General features: G+C 44.9%; 1 protein-coding gene across 8 annotated transcripts in view; it reads left to right on the forward strand.

The window, feature by feature from the left end:
- The first annotated feature begins 3,088 nt into the window (after positions 1 to 3,088).
- Positions 3,089 to 20,796, forward strand: part of CRB2 (crumbs cell polarity complex component 2) — a 63,338-nt gene continuing 45,630 nt past the window's right edge. For 7 of the 8 annotated variants that reach the window (XR_012648380.1, XR_012648379.1, XR_012648381.1 and 4 more), the window contains exon 1: positions 3,089 to 3,306. Coding sequence is in view for 4 of the 8 variants with exons in the window: in XM_075015659.1 (XP_074871760.1) it covers positions 3,234 to 3,306 (73 nt within the window). In the remaining 4 variants the exon portion in view is untranslated. Of the gene's footprint in view, positions 3,307 to 19,489; positions 19,523 to 20,796 lie in introns of those variants that run through there. The other variant, XM_075015662.1, reaches the window with a different exon arrangement.

A 20,796-nucleotide genomic window follows, 5' to 3' on the forward strand; every position in this document is an offset into this window, starting at 1 on the left:
ACTTTACCCGGGACGATCTTAGAACATGCAGGATTTTACATTTCTTTTCTTAAAACTGGCTAATGTGAGTAGTCCTCGGCAAGAGGATGCCAGTCAGCAATGAATATAGGGGCAGCTGGGCTCCAAAAACCCCAGTGAACAGTGATGAGGGTGCACCAGTTATGTATCATAGCAGGATGAATTCTGCTGTTAAACCAGTATAATGAGTTAGTTGAAAAGAGGACCTGGCCCAGGGTGTCTTAAACAGGCCAGGAAAAGGAGAGGACTAAAGAGACACATTCTGTCTTGGAATGTCCCTGCTGAAATAAGCACAGAGAGGATGTTACAAAAGGTTTATGACCTGATTTTTTTTTTTTTCCCCCAGAGATTCTGAACAGTCCCAGCGCTAGTGGAAGCCACTGTGGTGCAGGTGTTTAGGGCTTCTGAAAATGAGGCCAGCTGTTGCAGTCTGAAGGGGAGGACGTCAGTGTAGCGTTTAGAGATGACACTCCGAGCATACCTGCACTCGCCCCCTGCTTCCTGTCGGGGCTAAGATATCCATGCTCTTCATTTAAAGCAGACACTTATATGAAATCTCATCTGTCCTGTCTATTCAGTTCTTGAGATGGGGGAGAGGGCTACCTATGTAACTCCCATTAGCATTAATTTTATCCAATTACAGTTCGGATTTGAAAATACTAAAAGGTCACAGGTAAGCACGAACTTTCTGACTGCTTCTGTTCTCTGTTGTGAAGCACAGGACACAAGCAGATGTTTTCCAGCTCTGAAACACTGATGAACCCATAGCAGAAGCTTTAGGTGTTGACTCTGACTCTGTTCTTGTTTTACATAGGTGCAACTTTAAGTGACATCCGCAGAAGTTGCCTGAGTGGCACAGACAATTCAGTCTGTTGTAGATTTTCTTTAAGCAACTGGTTATTCTCTATATCTCACCCGGTTCTCCAACCGTGAGTCAGGGGCTAACAGAGCTAGTCTTGCTGGGACCCAAGGCTGAAGGTGAACCTGCTGACTAAAGCCCTGGGTGGAGAGGCTCAGATTTTGGCTTTGTCACTTTTAGCCTGGAGTGATGGGTCTTGAGCTTTGGCCTCCTGCCCAGGGTGGCTGGGCTCAGGCTTTGGTTCTCTTCCCCTCCCCCAGCAAGGAAGGGAGGTCATGTAGTAACTTTAGGAGTTAGAAGGGGCTGGTGGCACAATAAAGCTTGAGAACTGCTGTTCCAGAGAGAAGTGTCCTTAACTTTCAATCAATGAGTTAGTTATTAACACACTCTGCAATATCTCCCACTTACCAAAGCTCATCAAATGGCATTTTTTAAGTCTTGCTATTTCACACCAAAGGTGGACAGCTTTGCCAAGAGAAATAAATGGGATAAGTGCCCCCAAAAGACCAGAAGGGATACCTGCTCCAGTGTGGGGATCGCATACTGGAGAAGGACAGAAATATTCTCTTAATGAATGTCTCAAAGCCCCGGTACTCTATATCCCAGGTTCACTTCATTCGCCAGTGGAAGGCAGCCACTTTGTGTTCTCTTACTGTAGTTCCTTTCACTGAAGGATCACAGGTCGCTTTGTGGATGTGCATTGATTAAATTTCCCGACATCCTTATGGGTATTCCTATAAAATTACTAGACCACACACTTAATGGATAGGGGTCTACAACCAGTGGTTTTAGGACATCAGTTGTTTGTACACCAGGCCCCTTGTTTGGAATGTGTGGTGTCACTGAGAATCGGAATGAGCCTAGATCTTTGTACTGTTGGAGAAGTAGGATTGGTGGGGGTTGAGTTTGCACAATACCTTTCTTTCTTCTCATGCTCTAATGGTGGAGTTAAAGAGAGGGGTGGAGAATGCTGCTGTTGATTGGATTTTACTGTGCGTTTAGTCTGCTAGCACCCAGATACCATGATTAGAGGCTCTTTTTCCTTCCTTCTTAATCATCAGGAAATCCCCCAACTCCTAATTACTTGAGTGGGACCAAGATATCATCTCTGCTGGGTGCATTACGCTGGATCAGCAGGAGGATTGTTTTGATGCTGCAGCTCTGATGGGGAAAGTCGGCAGCTCTTGCTCTGTTTATCTTGCATCACAGTTTACCCTTTGCTGATTGTTGGGTTAGCAACTCTCAGGCCCCATACAGGCAGCTGCCTTTCCTTTCCTTTCCACTGAGGAAATTGAATACAAACACCCTCACTGTGGAAGTGAAATGCTTTGTTAATTTCTGTTTTGTTCCTGGGAAAGCATCAAATAGGGTTTGAAGTTTGCATCCCTAAATCTCTATGGGTATAATATGACTCTATTTGGTCACTAATACATTCTTGCAGTGCCTGTCTAGGGTATGTAGGCTAATAAAACACCTTACTTTACAGATGAGGAAACTCTGGTTCAGAGGTTGTGACCTGCCCAAGGCAACAGGTGAAGTTGATATTAAAGCTGTGAGGAGAGCTGGGAAGTGCCTGGCCTCCAGTCCCATTTTTGCACCACTACAGCCTCCGTGTACCCCTGTTTTCTCTGAACACTTAAAAGAAGATACAGGATCTGAATAGCAGCAAACGTTGGTAGATAACCCAGTTTTCTGGGTTTAGCATTAGATCTTTGTACTAATCAAACTGTCCTGCTGAACAAAGCAACCTCTGTGGGAAAAGTGTGATCCATCCACGTTTGGGCTTTAATAGAAAATAATGGATCAAGGCACTGAATTCCTGTGTTTGATTTCCAGCTTTGCTCCCCAGGCCAGTGAGTATGGGGATGCCCTTCACTCCTGTGCAGGATACCTGGGGCTGTCTTACTTTCCAGGCATACAGAAAACAGGCAAGACTTATGTTCTCTCTTGCTTGGGTGGGGAGAGAAATTAATAAAGCACCAGTCTCGCCCTCTTTGTCCTCTGCATCCCATCATGTGCTTCTCCTCTTTTAACATTCACCTCTTGGCTGCCAACCCTACTGCTTTAGGCTTTTCCGGGTATTGCTGGCAACTAAAGTTTTCAGTTGCCCAGTCCAGTCCATGTGATCCAGGCAGTGTTTTCCTTTCACTCCCACAACATGAGTAAAGCATTTCAAAGTGGACAGGGACTCTGTCCACTGTGTTAGTGCTAATCCCTAACTCACCAAAGCATGGAGTGAATGCCATGAATAGGGAGACATTTCTGAAGTCTGGGATGCTGGGAGAACCTGCCTTCGCCGGCTCCCAGCCACTGTTTCTCTCTTGAGGCTTTTGGAACTGTCGCTCTTGGGCTTGCCATGGAATTAAAGCAAATTCTGTCCTGTGCATACCATGCTGCGCTCCTGCTGCTGCTCTCCCTGCTGCTGTGGGGTAAGTTTTTTCTTTTTTTGTGTCTGGGTCTTATGCAGTTAGCATCCGCTGTCTTGGGCTTAACAGCCTGAAATTCTTGTCCTTGTGTTCCTCGATATGACCCAAGTGTACCTCACACATTTTGTAGTCGTGGAGCTTGGACACTTCTCATCTTGGAGATACAAAGGCCTTTCACAGCTTGGGTGGGAGAACGAGTGGGGGGCTGTACACAAGAATGAGACACTGTGTGTGTGTGTGTGTGTGTGTGTGTGTGTGTGTGTGTGTGTGTGTGTGTGTGTGTGTGTGTGTGTGTGTGTGTGTGTGTGTGTGTGTAATTAAGTTAGTCAGCTGTTGCAGTAGTTGTTCTCCGTAACAGACAGGGCGCTGGAAATCTCAATAGTAAAGTTCTCCTGAACTTCATGTTTATGCTCATACAGAAGAAATGCCCAGGAATAGCTGAAACTTTCCATCTATAGGTCCATTTGGCTGTGGTGGGGCATTTCAGGAGACGAGTAATATGTTTTTGTTGGCAGGTAGGTCTAGTACATAATGTAGGGGGAGAGGGGTAGGAGGCGAAAGGTTCTACTTTAGAAACCTTTAACAAATTGGATGTATTCTGTAAGATGCAGAGTTATGAGATGCCCAAAGATTGTATCATTTTGGTGGGGCTTTTTGTACTTCCATGCTTGAAACTTTCAGAGGTGGGGAATATACTTTTAGAGCTGAGGTGAGCCTCTAGTGGTGCAAAAGTGTCTCTGCACCTGGGCTTAAATTACACTTACTCCCCCGTCTAATTTCTTGCATGTGCTGGAAAATAGGTTTCCCCATGTTTCTTCTGAAATGGGTGTCTGGGGATCTGCTGGGGCTAGACATCTGGTTTAGTCATCTAGGGATTATAAGGTCATGTCAATAACATGCCCAGCCCTTTACTGGGAAAGAAGATTGGGATTGAACTGACCTCCCTTGTCCTGCCGAGTACTGCCAGGCCAGTGTGTGGATAAGGTCCTCTCTCTGCTAGGGCAGCAGCCGTCATTGACAAGGATGCAGAGAAGTGTGGGTAAGCTATAGGGAGTTAAGAATATTAAGAAACACCAAGTTATTGATTCCAAGTCCCCCTTTTCCTGCCATATTCTATACAACTGAGCTTTCTAGATTTGTCCACAACACTAGGTGGAAGTCTCCATACTTCTTTCCATGTTACTAAAGTTCGACCTCAGCTGCCTTCCTACATCTGCCTTGCTCTGATATAGGTAGACAGCTTGAGCTGAACTGTTTTTGTCTAGTTTTTCCCCTGAATTTTCTCTTTTCTGTACTAACTTCTTTGTTTGATGTGTTGGCTCCAAGTGCCTGGAATTCCTCTGGCCACAGGGAAGCAGCCGGGCTGTCTTTTGTATCCCGTAACCATAGCGACTAGTTTAAAGTGTGAAGCGATTACCATGGCTTTGTGTTGTGCTGAAGGAAGGCCCATTGCATGATACAGTGTTGCCTGCAGTGCTTTTTGGGGATACTTTTATTGGGGTTGGAGTAGGTGTCCTCTTTAGAAATCCTCTTGCAAAACACCATATAAGCCAGATCTTTCACAGGCACCTAAACTGTTCCCATTTACAGGGGCAATTCTGCCAGAAGATTTAATAGTAAATGCTTTGCCTTTCTGTAAGCCCCTTTCTTCGCAGGATTTCTAAGTACTTTATTTAAAAAGCTCTTGTCCTTGTGAGCAAGGGAATTATCATTATCCCCATTTTACAGATGTGGGAAACTTAGGCACTGGGTGACTTGCGGTGGAGAGTCATCCTGCAGTGCAGATTTCCAGTTCCTACCTGTAACTCTGAGGCTAATGATGCTGGCAGTCTACCTGAGGCTAGTTTTGTTGCTGCCTGGAGTGTGGGCAGAGACAGAGGAGCTCCCAGCTAATGTTGACTTAATTCATTTGGTGTCTTGAAGAGTACCTGCTGGAACGCAGTTTTAAAACTTAACTTCTGTGTCTTTCTGCCCAATGCATTAAACAGGCACCTTACTTCACATGTGCCTCTGGTCTGGCAAGGGCTTTGGACACCTATTGTAAAACGACATTTGCAAGCAAACATCTCTGGGGGTTATCTGCTCCAGGGTAGGCTGTTTTAAGATTAGTTTTGACATACACACAGTTTACATCTTCAACACTGTTCAAAGCAAAGCTCCCCCTTTTAGTGGTCTCACCATTGTCTGTGTTGTCTGCCAACATATTTAGATTGGAATTAGAAATTAAAGCTTGTGAGCCACTTTGGTTAATTGAATATAGAGGAAAACCCTTATTTCAGCGTTTTGATCTGTGTGAATGGCTGAGAGATCAGAGAATGTGTAAACCATGAAGGTCAGCCCAGAGGTATGTTTATTAAGGGGAAACACAGGAGTGCAATAGGAACTGAAGGATCAAAGTTACAGGGGCAGTGTATGCAAAACTACCATAAAACATGGATTTATAGCTCTCGCACCCATCTGCAAATTCTGGAAACTTGATAATAGAAGTAGTTATGTCTTCAGATGTGCATTGTAACAATACACGGATGATAGAGACTGGTCGTGCCATCCATTTCTGTGTTAACAATGGCTTTAATTCTCTGCAGAGCGGTAGCTCTGATTAACCCTATTAATATTTTGAGCCATAATTTTGGCAGTAGTCTGCCTAGAGGACTCTTGCCCAGGGCTTGGCATTGCTGTTGAGGGATTTATTAAAAGTTGGGAGATACTTCCTGGTTTTCTATCACTCTTCTCCTTTCAAGTAGATAAATATTATTCCCATTTTATAAGGGGAAACTGAGGCACAGACCTTGAGTGACTGTGTGGCTCAGCTGGGAATTCAACCCAGTCTTCCTAGTGGAAAAATAACAATCTATAACTGTCATGTTGGCTCCTTCCTCAGCCATTACAATGCAGCCACCTCTGAAACCTAGCAGCTATTTAACAGGGCACATCAAGAGTGCACAGCAGTTCCAGTCAGAGCGTGAAGAGGTTACTATATCCACTGTAGCTAATGAGAATTTGGTCAAGCAGGACTCCATTCCGATCTCACGTTCGAAGGCTTAACTCTGACTTCAGTGGAATTAATCTTGATGTACAGGGATACAGCAGAATCGTGCTCATAGTATTTTAATTAGTACTCAGACTGAAATTTGGCTAAGGTACTGGGATTTGCCAAAAAGCTGTGGAATCTTTTAAAGACCACACATTGTCAGGCCCTTTTGGCTAACGTCTCTTCCGAAAGATCCCTGTAGCAGCACAGGGCTCTCAAGACTGTAGCATCTGTGCTGGGTCATTGAGTCAGTACTGCCTCAAGAAACTGCCTCCTGATCTGCAAGCACTACATTCAGATCACTCCAAGTTTCCTGTAGAGGTCCCTAGTCCGTGCCACACCCAGTTTAGCAGAGTTTGTGAAATCTTCCAACAAGACCACAGACTGAGGTGTTATGACTGGACTTTGATTTTGCCAGTGGGTGGTATTTTAACCTGAGCATCGCCTCATTTCACTGCAGATTCTCTCCTTTATATTCTGTTAGATCAACAGTATAAAAGCCCTAATAGCTGCTGTGGGGAAAATGGGGAGAATGTTAGTCAATTATCACAATCTTTGCAGATTCCCCGCAGATCTGTCTCCTATGATCTCCTATGCGTAATGAGAACCCAGTAAGCCTCAGCTAAATAGGCTGTCCAGCTCCTGGGAGACAGAGTGGTTAGAGAGCAGATGAATTCTCCAGTTTCTGGCAGTGACATGACACATGAATAAGACCAGCAAGGTCAAACCAAAAGTTTATTTGTGGAAAGTGACACTAGTTCAGCTGTACCTCTCCTGAGCACTCTGCTTGATTCAGTGTGGCACAGTCAAACATTCCTTATCCTTGGTGGGTTTTAATCAACGCTTGGGTTTTTTTTTTCTGAAACGCCTGTGTGCCTATATCCAGTTTGCATGAACTCAGCAGCAATTACTACTGCTGCCCATGTGATGGGCTATCACAGGAAGAATGTAGGATATGGAATTGTTTAAGGCCAAATCAGCAAGAGTGTAAATGGCACAACATGTCAGCACTCAGAATATTTTTTTGGTGCTTAACGTATTAACAGCAGGAGTTTTGCTTTTTTTGTAAAGCCCACAACATTTACAATTTAGAGGTGGCACAGGTTTATTGAGTCATCACCTCTGTCACGACTGTCAAGGAGCTTTGTCAGAACCCAGAAGGCACCTTGAAGATACTCTCAACTTGTCTCATCACAGGCTAGAGAGGCTGCTGCAAGAGTCCCACATGGTTTCTGAAGGAAGACCCTGATTTTTGTTGTGGCCATTGCTGATTCCTTGAAGTAGTGGTGGGAAGGGTGGCTGAAGGGAGACCTTCTGCAGTAAACTCTGCAGGGCTGCCATGCTTTCTTCCTAGTGAGTGAGTGCTGGGAACAGGCTAGAGAGCATTCAATTCTGCTAATCCCTTGCACTGACCAGGATAGGGAAAGATCAGTGGAGGTCAGCAGGGATTTACTAATATAAGCACATGCCTTTCTGTTGCTATGGAAACTTAACTCTTTCTGTTGGTGTATTGAAGAGTTATGTTGCTGTTGGTTTTGCTCCTAAGTGTGACTCTGGTACCTGGGGAGTTTCCCTTTTACCTGCAGCCTTGGCTACTTACTGTAGTAGCAGAAAAAGTGTTGAGTTGATCAGTAGGCAACCATCATAACTGGTAGAAGTTGCACTGAGTTTATTTTGATCATTCATATCTGTTGCTCCCAGGTTTCAAGCTCATTTGCTGTTGCTTTGCTACTGGGAGGCCTGTGACTCTTGGCTCTTGGTTGTATCAGGACTTTTTGTCCAACTGCTGAAAATAACAGGGCAGATGAACTGTAACTGAAGGAATAAAAAAGCCTTTGGTTGATAGCTTCTGTCCTGAAACATGGTGGTGATGGAAAGCGAAACTGAAGTAACATGAAAGCCAAGGAAACCCCCAGACACGAGGGTGGCCATTCCATGCCACAGAGTATATATTCCATGATGCACCACTGTCTCACATGTCCATTCTTTGCTACAAAACTATTGAACATGTTTAAGCATCTAGTAATCATTTTCTAAAAGATCATGTTAAAAATTGAGTGGCAGATGGCTAAATCCCTCTTTGAGCTGTGGGCTCAGTGTATCAAAGGTGTTGGAGTTGGGAGCTATAACATGTGAACCTCCTGTCTGCCTTCCTGCAGGGTACCTTTGCAATGGGAGGGAGAGCATAAGTTCTATTACTCAGCTCTCTGCAGTCTGCTGTCACATGGAGATGCTGTTTGTCTAGTTTGCAGATCTTGCCAGAAGTTGAAAGCAGAATTGCAGTTTGGGTGTCTCTGACCCTGGAGCTTTATATCTCTCTCCTTCTGGCAACACCCCTCACCCCACCCCACCCCACCCCACCCAGGTGAAGGGCATTGTGCTCTTTCAGTCCAGTGCCTTTCCTGGGGAAAACTGCAGAAAGAATCGGACCAGTACTGCTTAGACTCTGTTGCCATCTTTTGTGGTCTTTGTATCTCTGGAAGAGTTTGAAGTAACACTTCTGATGCCTGGATGTAGGGAGGGGACCCCATTTCCATTGTCAGTACTAAGTTCCTCACAGTCACACCAGACACCATGCCCAGCCCTACATACCACAAGGGCTTTTATTCCTGTTATGTTTTCTCTCACTTCCTAAGGGTCTTCTGACTCTGGTACAACAGATGACACAACTGGAGTGTGTTGAAAAGGGTAAATTGCCCGAGTCTGGAGCCACATTAAGGACTGTGCACTAATGCAACTGGCAGTTTGTCCAGGGGCATCACAATGTAAAGTCTATACGTTCAGATCAGATATAAGCAGGGGAAAGAAAGTGTTGATGCTTGAGAGGACTGAGTTTTGCATATAGTTGTAAAACTTCTAGTGCATGAGTGAGATTCTGCATAAAGGATGTGTATAAAATATCAAGCTCCTCACTTCTGTAATACCTTTCATCTCAAGTGCTACAAGCTCTTTACACAGGTTACTTAACGCACCTGATGCCTTTGTGAGGCAGATGGGTTTCTCTTTGTGCCTCTGTTTACCCAGAAAAAACTATTTGCTGAAGGTCACACAGTTATTGTCAAGCATGAGAATAGTCTCCAGCCATTCAGACTCCCAGTCACTTTCCTTATATATCTATGGTTATTTGTGTCTGTTGCTGGGAGATTCCACCCAACAAAGGAGCAGATAAAAATGATCCTCACTTACAGGGCCCGTGCACAAGCAAATCTTCAGAGATGGATAACTAGCGCAAAGCCCTGCTCCATAAGTACTCTGACTCTGCTCTTACTTCCTGCTGCTTGTGGAGACTATTTTTGCTCAATTTTAATGGAACATTAAATTCTCTGAAAAGGCCCCCTTTCATCCCGTGTTGAAGGTGCTCTGCAACATGAAGCAAACAAGGTGATGTCTGGGCTGATAACCCCAATGTCTGCTGATTCCCCTGTTGGAATGTTAAATGAGTGTTTAAGACTAGGTTGGATGGTATTTATCAGTGCAGCTGTCTGGAGGAGTTTGAAGCTGTAGGTACCGTGTGCATGGTTAACATAAGGATGACATTTTAAGGAGCTAATGGCAGCAACAGGCTCAACTACTAAAATTGGGAAGTGTCACAGAAAGGGAGAGCTCTCCTGCATGTGTGTTGGGTACGGAGCACTTCCTGCACAGTGACTCCAAACTGAGGATATCCAACACTTTTTTCTAGAGATGTAGAGTCAGACCCCATTCTTGTTTTAAAAATAAAAAGTGGGGGGAGTGGAGGAGCATTTAAAACACCGGGCAGATTACAATCAACACCTAATGGACACAACAGATTCCAGGCCTCATCTCAGGCTGCTGACATAAAGCCCTGGTTTGTGCCACGCTTTCCCCGGCTGTGAACTCTGTCAGAGGAATCAAAAAGAGAATGCTTTCATTTAACGTCACCTCCCAATTCGTACAAGGAAACAGATGTTGCATCCCTGCATATATTCCCATTAGCTGTGATAAGCTGCGTTAACGCAGAACTTGGCCCCAAGAGGATAATTTTTTTTTTAAAGTAAACTTGTCTGTTATTTCTCCTGTTCTTTTGTTTATGGATTTGTTGCATGGCATGTGCCATTGTGAATTGTGCAAATAGTACCTTTAAAAAGCATTTGGTATTGAGCTAAGATTTTTGCCTTGGGTTTTGGGCAAGCCCCCAGTGATGTGGGAAGGTCAGTCCTGTTGGCACTCTCTGAATCAGCTTCCCTATTTGTAAGATGAGGCGCACACCCCTCTTGCAGAGAGCTATTAAAGGGTGTCTAAAAAGTGCTTGACATTCCTTGAATGGAGGTGGAACTGTATTTGGCTTGCAAAGAAAAATCCCCCCTGCAAAGTACACATGGGTACAATCCCAGCTCCCAGGAGGTGGTTATTGTAGCTGGAGATAGTGGCTACTAACTTAGTCATGTGTTGGAGGTCTGACTTTTTGTAACCCTGTCCTTACTGGTGATGTAGTCATGTTTCTTGCCAGGACCTCCTAGCTGCGTCTACACGTGCACGCTACTTCGAAGTAGCGGCAGTAACTTCGAAATAGCGCCCGTAACGTCTACACGTGTTGGGCGCTATTTCGAAGTTGAAATCGACGTTAGGCGGCGAGACGTCGAAGTCGCTAACCCCATGAGGGGATGGGAATAGCGCCCTACTTCGACGTTCAACATCGAAGTAGGGACGTGTAGACGATCCGCGTCCCGCAACATCGAAATAGCGGGGTCCTCCATGGCGGCCATCAGCTGGGGGGTTGAGAGATACTCTCTCTCCAGCCCTTGCGGGGCTCTGTGGTCACCGTGGGCAGCAGCCCTTAGCCCAGGGCTTCTGGCTGCTGCTGCTGCAGCTGGGGGTCCGTGCTGCATATACAGGGTCTGCAACTAGTTGTTGGCTCTGTGTATCTTGCACTGTTTAATGAAAGTGTGTCTGGGAGGGGCCCTTTAAGGGAGCGACTTGCTGTTGAGTCCGCCCCGTGACCCTGTCTGCAGCTGTGCCTGGCTCCCTTATTTCGATGTGTGCTACTTTGGCGTGTAGACGTTCCCTCGCTGTGCCTATTTCGATGTTGGGCTGAGCAACGTCGAAGTTGAACATCGACGTTGCCAGCCCTGGAGGACGTGTAGACGTTATTCATCGAAATAGCCTATTTCGATGTCGCAACATCGAAATAAGCTATTTCGAAGTTGGGTGCACGTGTAGATGTAGCCCCTATGAGTTACTCTCTAATTAGGATTTTGTGATACAGGTGAGCTAAAGCAATTTCCTCCTCTCTGTATATCATACAGAGGACAATTTCTTTATTTCATGTAGTAAATAAAATAATTCTGGTATCCTACAATGTTCAGTGGCCCCAGCCCAGTGACTGAAGGACACATTAAGGTTGGTGGGGGTTGCTGTTCATCAGTTTGGTGACTTAGCAGCAAACTATCAGTAGAAAAGAAATCCCCTCTCCTTTCAGTTTGATGCTCTTTGTTCCCACGATAAATTTTTGGAGAGCCATCCCTCCCCATGAGTCTGTGCTTCCCAGGTTTGAATGGGCTGCCTTTGTTTCAACACAATTGTACAATGAGCAGAGGGTGTTAGGCCTGAAAATTAGCAGCGCTGTGGCTGTGAGAAGAGAGTCTTTTGTCTCAAATGTGAGAATGGAGTATCCTGCCCTATCCCCAGCATGTCACCTGCTTCCTTTCTTACACCACCACCTACGCAAGGGGCCAGCTCAGCAAAGCTCATGCCCACACAAGCATGATGCTGCCTGTTCAGGAGTTCTGTTCCCAGGGAGACAAACTTGCTGCGGCCAGTGATTCATCCCTTCCATTTAGGACTTTGTAGGACTAGATAATCTTGTTTTAATACCAAAGGGTAAGTATATGGCTCCATCACCACAGTATCAGAGTGCCTCATAATTTTTACTGTATTTAACATAGAAGCAGCTCTGTCAGGCCTGAAGTGATATTAGTTCATTGTGCGGAGAAGGTCAAGAGGCACATAGAGGCCAAGTGACTTGCCCAAGGGTCACCCAGGAAATCTGTGGCAGAGCAGGAAGTTGACTCCAGGTCTCCAAAGCCTTAGGCTAGTGCCCTAGGGATTGGGCCATTCCTAGCCTCTAATAGGTGACAGTGTTCAAGTGATTAGAGTACAGAACTCTGTGTTCTTTTCTGTGAGCTGTTCATGTGACCCTGGACAAATCAACTAACATCTGAGTGCCTTAGTTTCCCCACTGTACAGTAAGCATAAGGCTCTCCTTAGTTAATGTGTCTCAAGGGCATAACATGGAAAGTGTTAAGTATGTAATAACTATGATGAAAAAGGGTGTTGATACACTTCTGTGGTGAGCACTTTACAAATGCTTGTATAGCAACTGTAAGTTAGCATGTTCTTAGGTCTAGGGCACCTCAAGCTTTATGGGGGAATGGAGACTAAGCAATGCTCATCATGGTCTCTGAAGCATAAATCCTATAGCAAAGTCAAAGGGGCATGCGTCATAGCAAGGATGGTGCTCACCGTGAGGAGCTGTAACAAGCGAGGACTCTTTCTACTGGGTGATAAAACTCCTGCATCTTTGTGTTTTACATTGCTATCTTTGTTGAGTAATGACTCTGTTATAAAAGGAGCAACGTCCATTTTTTGGCATCTGGGTAACTGACTGGGAACCTGAACATTTCATCAGTTTCCTTACTGTGAACTGGAGCTGCTGGAAGCTAAACTTAAGTGTGTGATTTCACTCTGAGCACCTTCAAAATTTTAGTACTGTAACTTATTTTAATGCAAAGTGAGACAGGAGGTGTCTTTCTGACCTGGAAAAAGGAGCAGGGCTGTGTGGTGTCCAGCTGCTCAAGTGCTTCATGAATGAATGCTATGGAGAGAAACAGCTCTGCAGCAGGGAGTGAGGCTCTGTCCCCTTGCCTTATGGCATGCATAAGCATTTGCTGGTGGCAGTCTCTTAACAGAACACTTTTCTGAAGCACAGCTAGTAGGAGATCGGAACAGAGAGAGATCTAGGCACCAAATGTTAAACTGTATTTATTTCAGCTCTGTTCCAAATGGGCTGGTTGTGGGAGATGATTGTGGAATAGAAAGAAACTGGCAAGGGGCCGAGTTATTTTCAAACTGCTAATGGGGTTTTGCACACAGTGGGAGGGACAATAACATTTAAATACTATTTTTAAAAAGATGCTTTGCTGCATTCTTTTCTGTCACTCCTTTGCCAGTCTTTCTCCAATTCAGCTCTACCCTCATCTTGCTTTATATGAGAACTACAGGTCCATAACCCCTTTCTTTTTCTGCAGAAAGAGAATAAATGTGCAAGCTCCTGTCAAGAACTGAGGGGTAACTTGGCATGCTCAGTGCTCCTAACAGTGAGCTGCATAAGTGCAAGTGAGTGACTACTGAGCGTCTTCCCTTTTTAGTTCTTTATGGTAGGTAATGAAGGCCTGAAACATCTCTTTTCTGGATTTGTTTTTTACCTGGGGAATTCAGGCCCTGTCTAGCTTGGCAGACACTTTGCAGGGGTTGCTGAACTAGCGTAGACATGAAAGCCTAGGAGACCAGAACAGATACCTGAGAAACTGTGAGTGTAAGAGACTTTTAGTAAGATTTAAAATCTGGATTTTGGGAGGGTGGAGGGAATTGTTTGGTGGGGAGAAGTTTAATACCCATTTCATTTCAATGACAAAAGAACATGATGGAGAAAAAAAAGATTTGTTAAATATTCTCCCACCCTTGCCTTCGAGGCTTGAGAGCTCACACTATGCACCAAGACCCCCAAGAAGTTGTCCGACTAAGTCAGACTTGATATTCCTTATATTTCTGAAATAAAAAACCAAGCAGAATAGAAGAACAATATTAAGATACCCCCTTGGGAATCTTTTTGACCCAAAGAACTATAAAAGGCTGCAAACCTCAACTTAAAAAAGAGAAAAACCTTTTAGAAAGAGACACTTAAATTCAAAACTAGATCTGTTTTATTTGAATGTAGTAGCACAGGAGCTAGACAGACAGAAACTTGGCTGGCTGCTGGAGACTACTTTCTGGCTGAAAAACTAAAAGCAACACCCAGAGAGGCTTTGCACAAGAGAGGAGGAAGAGCTGTGCTCAAACGTGTACAGGGGGCAAAAGAACATCACAAGATCGGCACTGAAGGAGGTCAGCAAGTGCTTTATAGCTGACTCCCACTCTGTTTTACCCTTTTGAAGTTCATCATCACCACGCCTAAATGAGAGGACCATATTCCTGAAGGGAATTGTAGCTCCCTCCAGTTTTATTTCAGAGCAGGGTGGCTGGCTGGTGGTACTAGCATGTTTTTTACATCATTTCATTTTCTGATTATCAGAGAGACTGTTCCTCCTGTGACACATCAAAAGAAAGTCCAAAATATCACTTTTAATCTAGCAATAGTGTCTTTTATAGACGGTCATAAAAAGTCTGTGGCTTGTGGCTTCTGTCTCTAGATCTTTCCCAGTCTATGAACTGGAGCAGTTTGGTTTTGAGCCTGTTTCAATGGTTGTATGATGTAGCAGTGAAGGCTAATTTATCCACTATGGTAATGAACAACTCATGCCTATTCACAATCATCCATTAACAAAATAGAGAAGAAATACCATGTCTGTCTCTGTCCCTGGCACTAATCAATGAAAAGACCAAGACCAGAGTTAAAAAGGTGCACATTCTTGCAGCTCATGCATGTGTTGAGTCTCTGACAGATGGAGAAGTGACCTTTATCCAGGAAGCTAACTAGTAGTCTAATTAGTTGACATCAGTTCAGAGCAGTGAAAATGTTGCAAGTCATCTATGCAATTGTCATCCTTTGAGTAATAGAAGAGATGTTTGTTTTGTTACATTTTGCTGAAATTCCATCTTCTGAGCTGGCCCCTTCAATAATAATAATAATAATAATTATATTGTGTCCACCTTTCTTTTATGGGGCAGATTTTAGTCAAAAAGCAAGTATTGGCCAAGTTCAGGTTGAAAGAGACAGCAGTGTTTGCATAAGAGGCAAAGGTAGTATTCCTGGGAAATGTTAAAGTACAGCTGTGACCACTGCACTTCTCAGTCACTTAATCTCCAAGCCAGGGTGATTTGTTCATCAAAGCCTGTTAAAATGGAGGTGAAGTATATTTTGAAGATTTACGGGCTGTGCTGAGTCATTGCTGGTTTTCAATACGTAAGACAAACGCACATCTAAACTCCTCATCAGCCGTGATCTATAGCATCCCACAGGGGCCTAAGGTGCTTCTGGGGCTCTAGTTGTTTGAGAGAGATGGGATAGAAAATCCATTTCTACTTGGTCTGGAGAATTCTCACTGTGTTAATTTTCCTTTGTTTACCAGTTAATTAGTTGTCTCCTTGACCAGAACCCTCCTGCTAAGGGGTGGGATTATAGAGACAGACAGCCAAGGTTTATCTTTGATGTGGGAAATTACTGTTCAACATTCCCTAAACCCATTAACTCTGTATCATTCAGAGGAGCTGGTGATTAATTTATACGTACAGTACTTATTTGTGGTTTTGTAGCACCCCTGGATCAGGGTCCCATTGTGCTAACCATTGCATAAAACACAACAGAAGAAAACGGTTACCTTTCAGAACCGTTGCTCCTCGTTTGTTGTTGTTCGTGTCCATGCCATGGTAGGTGTGCATGCGCACACGTGCATGGGTGTTGAAAGAATTTTTGCCCTAGCAGGTACCCGTTGGTTTGGTGTGGCACCTGCTAGAGTGGCTCATTCATGATGCCCAATATAGGCACCACTGGCTTCTTTCTTCCCCGCCACCCCCAGCCAAAGTCCTTTTTGCCAGCTACTCCGAGAGACAGGAAGGGGGGAAGGTGTTGGAATGGACATAAACAGCACATCAAGGAACCCGCCTGATAGAGGAAGAATTTTCTGGCAGCTGTGTGTGTACACAGGCACGTGCCCAACATGGAATGCACATGAAGAGTCGCTCAAAGAAGACTCTTCCAAAGTGTTTTCAATTTAAGGGCGAAATCCTGGACTCCGAGTCAATGATAAGCTCCCAGTGATTTCACCTGCTGTATTTATTGAGCCAAATTCTGCTCTGTTACACATCTGGAGTAACAGTTAAAATCATTGGAGTTATTGTAGAGTTGTGTAACCACTGATAGGTAGACTCAAACCTGGGACCTTAATGCAGGAGCTGCTACAGCTGGAGCTAGAAGTCAGCTGGCCCTAAGCTAAGTCTGTAGAAGAGACTCATTCTTACTCGTATACGCTGTCTAGGAGCCACTATATGGGGTTGTGTACCACACCCCGTGGGTGTAGGGGTTGCATTTGCAGTGGCATAGCCAAGAGCAGACTCTGTCTCGTAATTGTATCAGTAATGAATGAATGAACAAGGAGTTGTTTTTGTATCTTAGTCTCCGTGTAACTGCCCACAGGCAGACTCAAACCTGGCACCTCTAGAGCTTAGTGCAGGCACCTCTACAGATTGAGCTAAAGAGCGGGTGGCTCTCAGCTTAGGTTGTAGAGGACACTTATTCATTCTCTGTGAAGTGATCTTGTTACCACTACCTGGGACAGTTAACCACACATAGGTGTGTGGGTTACAACTGCAATATGAGACCTAGCTGGCACCAGTGGTAGGTGATGGGTTTTATCTGCTGTCTGGAACCACGAGAGCTACTACTTTCTCCATTAGGAGCTGAGAATGCAAAAGCCAGAACAAAGAATTGCTATTAGTAATATAGGGCAGATGGCACAAACTTGATTAGTTGTGAGTCACCTGGCAAAGGTGATACTATGTACAATTTATTTCTACATTAAATCTGAGAAATTGGTACAATCTCTGCTTCTAAACTGACCTTTTCCCACAGAGGCAGTTTTCCTCAAACTCCTGGGCTAGAAAGGGGCTGTCTCTTTTAGGCATAGCTAAATTGGCAGTGGGCCCTATGATATTTAATACCAGTACAGGAACCTCATTGGCTGTCCACTCTCCATTCCATAACTGGTTGAACAGCCCAGCACAACTGGCCACAAGGGCCATCCATGCAACTGGAGTCCTAGGCCAGGATGACACTAAGCATCAGGAGCTAGGAAGAGAATGTAACATGTTATGGCTGCTGAGACCCTTCAGACCTTCCAGCTAGCGCCACACTGTGTCCGTCTCCACAACTGTCTTCATCTGGTTCTGCCGATTGCTCACTGCTCTTGGGTGTAGCCACGGGACCCTGTACTTGTTGTCATATCTTTTTCTCTCTGGTCAAGCAAGTCTTAACGAGACACAAAAATTCATGAGCAGCATAGTCACAGGGTGAACCAAAGCAGAGAGGCAGGGCAGTCTTTAGGCCACAGGACAGCCTTTTGTCTGTTGTGGAAGAGGTTAGGAGTAACGTGCCCTCTCTCTTCCAAACTCAGGCTCCTATTGTGGGTAATACATGATCTGTCTGTGTTCATAGCGGGAGAAAAGCGTGCATACACACACACTCGCACATGCACTCTAACTATTGCAGCTTGCAAAGAGACTTTTTTTCTCCGCTGCCAGTCCTTACTGGCTGTGTTGGAGTGTGACCTGTCCCAGGCTGCTCAGCGTGTGCATGCACTGCAGTCAGAGAGACACCTGCAGCACTGTGCTAGTGTTGGTTGTTTCATCGTGAGGTAACGTCCATTCTGACATCCAGCAAAACAGCTCTGCTCTTGCGTGTTCGCTACTGGATGTACCTTTTCTACCTGCAGATGGGACTCCTGCCTGGGCCAGTATCAGGTTCTGCAATCAGAGCAGGGAGTTCAACACGGAATGGGCCTAATCCCTTCTCTGGCAGGCTGAGACTGGCTGCTCGTTAGCTGCACAAAGGTTCATGTCTACCACCGAATGAATCCTTGCTGCAGAACAGCCTCCCCAGCTCTCTGCTCTAATTGCTATAGAAGATTCCAGGCAGATTTCGTCATCCCTGTTTTCTGCCTGACTGAGAATCTGTAAATAAAAGGGCTGATGGCAGAATAATGGGAGTGCTGGACAGTACAATGCACAGCAACACTCTCCAAAATCACGAGAGAGGCAGAAGGGGAGGGTGACATGGTAGAGGTGGCTAGAATAAGAAGAAACCCTGTAAATTCCTGAGTACCTCCTACAGGAATGACTCGAAAGGAAGAAAACAAAACAGCAGTCAAGTAGCACTTCAACAAAATAATTTTTAAGGTGATGAGCTTCATGGGACAGACCCACTTCTCAGATCTATAGCTTTTCCAGGCCAGACTCAATTATATAGTACAGAGGTTTAAAAAACAAAACAAAACAAATTAAAAAAGACAATAAAAACTTGATTTGTCAGTTTTTATTGCCACTTTTTTGGACTTCTGTACTATATAATTGAATCTGACCTGGAAAAGCTATAGATCTGAAGAAATGAGTCTGTCCCATGAAAGCTCATCACTTCATAAATTATTTTGTTAGTCTTTAAAGTGCTACATGACTGCTGTTTTGTTTTGTTAGAATACAGACTAAGACAGCTACCTCTCTGTTTCTAAAGGAAGAATTGGACCCAGGACAGTCTTTGGGAGGGAGGAATTTCAGAGGTCAGAGCTGAAGCAGGTTTTTATAAACCAAAGTCTATGATAAATTGCTGTTAAGCACCTCCGCATACAAAGGGAGTGAGGAACTCGTGGTGGAAGTTAGTTGATCGAAAGCTGCTGATAGATAACTAGTAGGCATGTGTAAAATATATTGGAGCAAGGCAAACGTGACCAGATATGGGCTTTCTGTAGGTAGCCCACAAGAATACACCCTATGAGAGTGGATGGCACTAAAGGCCAGGCAGACACTGGCTTCTGAGAACCAGGCTAACCTCAAATGCTAGGGATCCTAGGACATACAGACTGTAGTTATTTCTCAGATTTGGCATGAGTTTTGAGTCTGTCTCTGTGGCCACTCTTCACACAGGAGGCCATTTCCAGAATATCCACTTTTCTGTTGCAAAATGGTCAGCAAATGCTACGTACTTGTCTGAGATGTGCAAAAGCAGCCTGCATTGTCCTGGCTTCTCCAGACTCTGTTGTGGAATCTTCTGCAAGATGAGATCTGGAGACAAATGAAGATTTGTTCATCAAAAAGCAGCATCAAGTTTGTGTGCATGCTTTCTTCTTTCTCCTTTTATTTTACATTGTGGATGGAGCAATCTTTGCTTGCAAAGCTCATATGAATTATACAGGACAGAGTATGCTGCTCCTGGAAGGACACAGGCCTATCCCACAGATGAAGGTAACCCCATGCCATGAGCACTGAAGCAAAATCACATTAGAATCATCTGGTCCAAGATAATTTCCCTGCCAGTTCACCTGCTGTACCATTTATAATCATTCCGATTGACTTGACCTGAACATTTAAGTCTCTTAGGCTTTACCCGGGCATGTAATTAAAGCAAGAAGGCAGTGACCGACACTGTCTGAACTTTGGCTGGCAGGATGGAGCATTGGGGTTTCTTGGGAGTGAAACAATATGCATTTTTTAAGATCCTCCTTCTTGGGAAAGCACATTGTTAACCCAGGGGAGATCATTTCAGGCTGATAAAGGGGCTCTGATGGCAAATGCAGCTTAGGCAGTGACTGTCTCCTTTTCTCAGAAAGGACGTCAATGGAAATGGTAATAAAATGAGGGTAAAGGGGTGGGTCTAATCCCAGGGTACTGATGCTGTCAGCATCCTTACGCCCACACCAGCATGTTAGACACTTTCAGTACAGGTCAGTCTTGCGTTTTGCTGCTGGAACGTGCAGGAAGGAGATGGCTGAGGGAGTGTTAATGGCATTGCAAGCTTCACTCAAGTGCTTTACATCGTACTTTACAAATGTTAGCATCTCACCCTAGCTGATGCATAAATATCTGGAGTCTTCCCAGTGCACAGTGGAGTCAGGGAATCTGAAGCAGAGAAGTGGTGACATGGCCAAGAACAGCCACAAGGAGTCTTGGTCAGAGACGTCTTCACCGGGTGAAAATTCCAGTCTGCTAGGCCTCTGCCCCCACCACTAGCAAGTGCTTTCAAATGATAGTGCAGCTGGTTGAAGTCTACTAGAGTGGCACTGCCCTATTACGTCTCACCAGAACCCTTGCTCATGTGCTTCCCCCAACTAGATGCAGAGGTGTAGGAGGTGGTGGGGATGCGAGAGAGGAGAGGTTTGCAGGAGGAGGGAGGGCGTTCCTGGGGGGCGGGCATCTTTCAGGTACAAAGACCATCAGTAATTTTGTACTTTAAAGATCAAAACCAGCCCCCAGAAGCCACCCAGACCAGAATGCCCTTCTTGGAGCCCCACACTGGTACCATACGCTGCCAGTAAGACACAAAGTGGCCACTGCCGCTGCACCAGCCCCCTCCTGGGGCTGGATTTCAGTAGAGCTTAGTGCAATAGTCTCTAATCTCGAGGTGACACAGGTATGGGTAGCAGGAGCAAGGTCTGGGGCCAGGCGGAAAGGTTACGGTCTCCTGGCCCAGCACAGATGGGAGAAAAGCCAATTTTTTCACTAATGTAACGTGATGGCCA

This window comes from Carettochelys insculpta, chromosome 21, assembly GCF_033958435.1.
Source record: "Carettochelys insculpta isolate YL-2023 chromosome 21, ASM3395843v1, whole genome shotgun sequence".
NCBI lineage: Eukaryota > Metazoa > Chordata > Testudines > Carettochelyidae > Carettochelys > Carettochelys insculpta.